Source organism: Sprattus sprattus, assembly GCF_963457725.1.
Source record: "Sprattus sprattus genome assembly, chromosome: 15".
In the NCBI taxonomy this organism is placed as follows: Eukaryota; Metazoa; Chordata; class Actinopteri; order Clupeiformes; family Clupeidae; genus Sprattus; species Sprattus sprattus.
Genome location: NC_137913.1, coordinates 25488419 through 25495889, shown reverse-complemented (window position 1 = coordinate 25495889; position 7471 = coordinate 25488419). Strand labels below are relative to the sequence as shown.

At 42.4% G+C, this 7471-nt stretch overlaps 1 protein-coding gene across 1 annotated transcript in view; it reads right to left on the bottom strand.

Moving 5' to 3' along the window:
- The window catches only part of edil3a (EGF-like repeats and discoidin I-like domains 3a), a 121360-nt gene extending 114153 nt beyond the window's left edge, over positions 1–7207 (bottom strand). Inside the window, exon 1 of the mRNA XM_080852362.1 lies at positions 6839–7207. Coding sequence (XP_080708488.1) covers positions 6839–6902 — 64 coding nt within the window. The 5' untranslated portion in view covers positions 6903–7207. The remainder of the gene's footprint in view (positions 1–6838) is intronic.
- Positions 7208–7471: the final 264 nt, after the last annotated feature.

Below are 7471 nucleotides of genomic sequence, written 5' to 3'. Positions count from 1 at the left end.
TATCTTAATCGGCATGGGTAGAATGAGACCTCACCAGAGAAAAAGGTACAAAACTGAGACAGCCTAAAAACATGACCTCTTCACACACAAAAAAAACATTGCTTCCTACTCTAAGAAGATGCATAACTTACTGGGAAGATATATAGAAACATAGTGTATAAAAGTTTGTAAAAATGTACAATTATAGGAATAACCACAACAAGCTAGTGTTAGGTAAGCTATGAAAACTGATCACCATTTCACCAACTGATCACCAATCTTTTCCAGTAGGGGTAGACACATATGGCAACTCGTAACTAAAAGGAAAGGGGGGAGGGGTGATGGTGGTACACAGGTTAGGCTAATCCCATCATTTTTGACTGGGAGGTAACAAATTATCACAATCAGATAGCAACCCAAGATACCTTGAGTGGCTCCCGGTGGATGAGGCCTGCAAGGTTGGGTATGCATTAAGTCCTGGTACAGCTAATCGCTGGGAAGCTATTTCTCAGATATATAGCGCTTTAGACTGCCTTGTTTCCAGATCAATGTCTTGAGAATCAAACCTTTATTTATTGACACTAACCGCTGCTTGAACCTTCCCTCTACAGGGGATGTTTTTTTTGTCTATCTGTATTTTTTTTTCCATTGCTGAAACAAGTCCGAGGAGACTCCAAGACCACAGACAATTCACTGTACAGAACAAAGAACCCCTTGAAGCTCAGAGGAACCATGTGATCCGGAAAACAATAACAAGAGGAGGGGAGAAGAAGTAAAAAAAAAAAAACGAAACAATGGATTTGCCAATGCTCTCCTCTGTTGAACTCCTATGCGACCACGGGGAATCCTTTTGCCTCGGATGACTCTTCCGTTAGTAGACATTTGAGGGAGTGCTAGTGCGGTATCAGCTTACAAACACTTCTCCCGTGTGAGGGTAACCCACTGTGAACTCACCTGATGCTCAGAATCCTTTGGAGAGTTCATGCTGCTAGACTCTCTCCACCGATAGCTAGACTTCCACAAAGACGAGCCTTAAACATAGATATGCCAAAACATAATTTAGCAAGCACCTGTGTACACACAGTGGGGAGGGGTGTGGGATTGGGGGACAGGGGGCAGGGGGTGGGAGGGCTCTATATCCAGCCTGCATTCTGGCTGATAAAACCAGCCAGAACTGGGACCGGGATTAGGCCATTTTTCGCTTTATTCTCAACAGCAGATTGATTCAAAATGATGTCAAGTTCTGTGTAAGGCTCTAAACATTCTTTGTAGTGGTGACTGGTCACGTCAAATGTAGCCACCAAAGAACTCCACAGAGCCAGTCCACTTCCATTTCAATCACTTTACTGAAAATGTACTGAAGTAGCTTACTAAAAAATGGCTGCTTAGACATTGATGTGCTTTCTAAGTGAGATGTGATAGTCAAAGGATCCATGTTGAGTATAAACATACCAGTGCTCACACACACACACACACACAGACACACACACACTCACACACACACACACACACACACACACACACACACACACACACACACACACACACACACACACACACACACACACACACACACACACCCACAACCCACAGAAGAACAACACAAACAGGTTTAGCAAAAAGGATGTAAAGCAAAGTAGTCATTAACCTCTTAAAACACATGAACACATGAATGATAGATCACTCTCTCCATATTAATACGATTAAACTACCTTAGCTGGAGCCATAGAAAGTACAATCAAACTAATCCAAATTAAAAAAGAACAATGAACCCATGACATACCATCAGAAGGAGGGGTCATTATACGAAGATTATTTCCCATTTCTAAGTGTCCCTATTGCTTGTCAGTCCCAACAGGCCATCCACCAATGAGCACCCTCACAGTCATCACAGAGAGCGATATCGTAGTTATTATCCTTTGTCCACTGATTTAAATGGGTGCCATTAACTGAGGAAGTCCAGGCCACAAAGGTCACCTATCATTAAATGTCACCTCAACATTGCAGTTGACCTTTCCTATATTGCAACAACAGTTTGAAATATCTATCCATATAGTTCACGGATAATGATTCACATTAATTAAAGCCTAATAAAAACATAACTATTTAAAATAACTTACATAAAAAATGGAGATGGGTTTAGGTGGTTGTGGAGGGGCAAGGGTCTTATAGGAAATATGAGGCGGGATGCCAAGCATTAGCGCATTAGAGTAATGCTACCGACATTTTGTCAACTAGCTATCTTACAGTATCAGTGTTTTTCACTTCATGATGAAAGTTCAATGCATTCGATTTCGGATGAGATCATATTATACTGGTTGAAAAGAGCTCAATACGACCTCTCAGTCATAGATCAATCTTCTTTTGGCGATCAAAGTGTGTGAAAAGCCTCTTTTCTTTGTTGCCCAAATATTTTTCATCCAAGGAGGCAATGTGCCTGACTGACTAAATTGTCAGCCAAAGTCAATATCACCCACTGTTAACAAACAGTCCTCACCAAACAATCCACAAATCAGCCAGTGTGCCCGTTGCCATGGGAGTTCTGAGAGAAAAAGTGAGGCTTGGACCTGCTCACTAGCATTTGTGTCCAGGTTACACACACTGCTGGACAATAGCCCTAAACCCCTCTTACTTTTCAGAAGCAAGCCAAAGCAGGCAATCAATCACAGGCAGTTACAGTGAATGGGACTGCCACTCACCTTATGTTTGTGTTTGGCGTTAAAAATAATATTCCATCAAAGTGTTTTTATTGGATAGTCAGAGGATGTTACAAAGGGAGTTGCACTGGCCTGATTCTGGAATTTGTCATCTTCTGAAAACACAGCCATAGCGTGGGCCTGTTGGTCAGCTAAAATCACACACGCTAGAAGAGTGCTTTCGAACATGACCTGCGGCCAAAACAAGCTTGGATGGTGCATAAAATCAGCATCTGTTAGCTCCAATAAACACATTTAGTTGTTTTTTTATTCACTTTGAGCAAGATTGATGAAGGGCGCATTACAAATAGCACAGACATGATCTAACAAACATTTTGTTAAACAAGCTGGACAAAGGGTTTTTAGTGTGAACAGCGGTGGCTCTCTGTGGCCTTCTGCAGTGCCTCTCGAGTAAATGGTGCTAGTGCTCTTTGTTTCTGGAACACACAGAATGTGCTACCACCCTAAAACTTTTCACTTCAATACGGATCAGATCATTGCATTAGTGTTTTGGCTTGGAATTCTTTTGAAAAATCTAAATTAGGTTGTGTGAGGTGGGAGTACACAAATGAGATCCACTTTTTCAGTTCCAATCTGATTCTCATACCTGAGTTTGGATATCTGCTTATACCGACTGCTTATAACAGTCAGATACCAGAGCTCTTTCTTTATAAATAGGCTGTAGTAGACCACACAGCACAGAATAAAAAAAAAGGTAGTATGTTATTTTTGTTTATGTTACAATTGTTTTCTATTTCTTGTAAGGGGGTGTAGGGGGGTATTTAGGTGTGATGCCTTAGACCAACTTGCACTGTAGTTTAGACAGTACACGTTCATTAACACAACCAATCCACAAGGAGGTTCCAGCTTGCCTCTGGGTTACCTGTGGGACTAGCTATATATACGCTGTGTTCATGATAACTCGAAAATTGGGAAAATACAAGCTCTAACTTTAAAAAAATGATTTGCATGCGTGGTCTGAAAATCATGCAGAAATTCAGTGCCCTGATTTACCCCATTTGACATAACAACATCTATAACCATGACGTTCTCCATCCTGAAAGTAATATTACAAACGTTATCTAATTACTTTTTAGGTAATTTTTTTAGGTAATTTACTATTGTGTATGATATGTTTGTATTCTTAATTTATCAGTGAAGTTGCCTGTGTAACTTTTGCAATAATTGGTATCAGCCTAAGAGTTGAATCGAACTTGACTAATATGAACGTGACTTGTTTATTGATAGGATTCAAGCAAACAAAAATACTAATGTAAGGTTAACGTACTTCAGAGGTCACACAGGTGAGACGACAGATGTTGCTGCGGGCATCTATATTGTTTTAGGAGCTGAACAGGTGAACATTTTTTAGAAGTTCACAGTTCCCAATAATTTTTTTAACGTCATCTTGAAAGAAGCAATACAGTCCTGAAGCAGCACTAATGGAGGATGAAATCAGCGTGGTGAAACCTGAGTGCCTGTGGTTGAAACCTGAGCCACCTTCCGCTGGCTACAGCTACATTAGTCTTGAGGAACTTGCAACCCTAGAAAAAAAAATACCTTCACCAAACATTTCACATTCTCTAAATATAACTGTAAAAGGCCGAAGCGCCACCATTAGCAGTCGAAACATAAAGCTGAAGAAGAACAAGACATCACACGAAGGCAAAAGAAAGAGCCTAGTGTTTTATGGATCACTCTATTAACTTGTCATTGCTCTCTTTCAAGGTCTGCCTGCCTGGCTGGCTGGCACAGCACAGCACAAGAAGACAGACCATGCGCTGGTCTCTGCAACACCCCAGCGGATTTGATGTATTGCACCCTGGTGTGGAACAATGCGACCGGTTTTACCTGGAGGCAGATGTTTAAGGCCAATTGTTCTGGTTTCTGCCAACATCAGAAGCCAGTGGCATTCCCCACAGATTATCTGTTAGTAGCTTTTTCCAAAGACAGCTGCCACTGCAGGGTCCTCTGTCTTGGTGGTTTGGTGCACTGTGAGGCTCATAAACGGTCATACTGTATGTTAAGTACAGCCTGTGGTTTGCAACCATAACACTGGAAACTGGCCATCACAAACTGGATCATGTATACTGCAAATGTGCAGTGTGTCTGCGTGGAGGCTTGTTTGCAACTCGGCTTGCAACATTTTACGGCTCTCAAGTGTATGAGATGTGAGTCTGTGTTTGGAAAGCCACAGCAGGGATTTTGGTGAGTAGGGGGGAAATGTGCAATGATTTCTGGGCTCTTCTGAGGCAATACATTTCTTGTAAGAACTCTGGGACCCCTCAGTACCTCTCCATTATGGTAATTTATTATATGCCCTAAATCATCTACCATGTGTCCTACCCTCAGTCTATCACCGAGACAGAAATAAACAATACATGCACCAACTCTTCTAGGTTGGATGAGGCCCTAAGTTATAATGTTAATGCTATGTTATTTAACGGGTGGGCCGTATCACAGCTTGGAGTGTGTCAGATTTGGAGGAACCTCAGGATGCTATAATTAATTGAAGAACCCTCACTGAGTATTTAACTCACTCTCTGTGCCCTGAAACGAGTGGGCCCCAAGGTATCATAGCTCTGGTTTCATTATGCTAAGAGGAAGCATTATGTCTTGTAGCTGCGAAGGCAAAGTCGACAGAGTGAGGCTCAAGAGCCAAGTGTTCTTACAATTATGGCTCACAGCACAGCGAGACCTAGAGGAAGGCGGATGAGAGGACGCTGAGGAGATGCACAAGGCACTCAGAGTTGGAGGGAGCTGGAAAGGGAAATATGTGTCCCATTTTTAATGGATTGCACAGTCTTAGAGCTCATATTAACCAACTGTCATTAAATCAGTGGCGTGTGGGGAGGAAGTGGGAGGTGAAGAATTGGATAATCTTGGCTCTTGTGAAAATTCTTGTATTTGGGCTTGCATCCCTTGTCATGTTTTCTATTTGGACAAATCTTTTTCAACAGCCCAGGTTGAACATGCAGGATGAATGCCCAATAAATACAATTCTATTGTATAGCAGAAAGCATGGAACTATTCTCCTCATATAACGATATGCTCAGAGCTGTTTCTGTGAGTCCTCCCAGAACATGCTACCATACAAAATATATTCTGTTTCATCTCCATATTGTTGGATCCATTTCATTTTTTTTCTCCCTTAGCTGCACTTTTGCAGCCTACAAGTCTCCGGGACTCATTAAATTATATATTCACTCATAGCCAAACCAATCCCGAGTATCCATTTTTGCCTTCACATCACATACATGTAAGGCTGTCCAACTCTGCCTTTTTTGCGTCCACCATAATAAAATCAGCGTTTTATGAATTTGTGTTATAGCCTAGCACATCTCAATTTCCTCCCATTTCTTGTTAGTCCCGTCTCTATCAGTTTCATGAAACTAAACGCTATGCACTGGACGTCCTCTGTCGAAATGTAAGGACGCGAAGCCTCTTCTTCAGAGAGAGAGAGCGAGAGAGACTACAGATCCATGAAGATTTCACCATAGGAACGCACATGTTTAACTTCTCTTAACAGGTCTACCTTGGAAAAGACTGCAAGTTTATTACCTCACACTGGTACCCTCGGTTGGCAATGCTATTTTAGACTGCATAGAATATGAAAGTACGCGCCCGGGAGATTTGCTTTACTCTCTAAAAACTGACTATTCTGATTTGTGGCGATATGGTGATATGCAAGAAACTGACCCGAATTCCCAAAAATATGACGTTAGTCAGCGATCTCCTTATCCCATGGAATATTTGGTTCAGGCTGTATTAAAACAGATGTAAATGGTATGTCTATAAAATCTAATATGGACAAGCCAGAATTCCCCTGTGATATAGATCCAATGCTGTAGGCTAGTGCACTGAAATAAAGTATAGAAGTAAATTAGCCTAAATTAAATATTTCAATAGATATAGCAGTATGCATCTCAGGAAAAAAGAAAAACTAACTTTGCATTTCTTGTGCGTGTGTTTTATTTATTTATCTTTTATTTATTTAGCAATTACCATTACAGGTGGACATAGAACGGTGCCCTGGCTGTACTAAGGAGTTATATGATTATCCTCCTAGTTGTATAATTGTTTTCACAACCGCAGTGAGTGCTGACTGTACCTTCACATGCCGTCACCCACAGAATCAGTTGAGCTTGTGCCCAGCGTCTTACCTTTGGCTGCATTCGGGACAGCGACGCTCAGGAAAAGAGCGATGGATAAGAGAAACGGTCCCATCCTCGCAGTTGTTGCGGGCTTGAGTGCCAAGGTTACCAAACGAGAGGCAACGGCAAAACTTCCTCCCTCCTTGCGCTGTATCAACAGTGAATTGTGAATATCTCCTGGAGTCCTGTTCCTTAATCCTTTGATTTTCTCCCCCCCAGAGATACAAACAGTGCGCTACAGTGCGCGGAACGCTTGAAGTTGACACTATGCCCGGGTGCCGCTTGCCTCTTTACCGCAGTGGTACGCGGGGCGGTGATGAAGCGAATCCGTGCGAGTCCTATCAGGCGAGCTCACTGTGTACAAACAGCAAGTGAAGAACGGTGAGAGATGGTCACCACCACGACGCTCGAACAGGGGCGCTGTCTCACTGATAAAGACAAACCTTGCTCCTCCCCACACGTGCAGCCACTGCCAATACAAAGCAGCGCTAAATCCAGCTGGGTGGGACCTATAGTATATTTCCTAGGGCACCATTTAGCCTCGGGAAAAGCGGCCGTGTTACCGCTGATGTAAACCAGGTACTGCGGCTTAGCTGTTCCAGTTTTTCTCGAACTCCGGAGAGCCTTAGTTGATCAGAGATT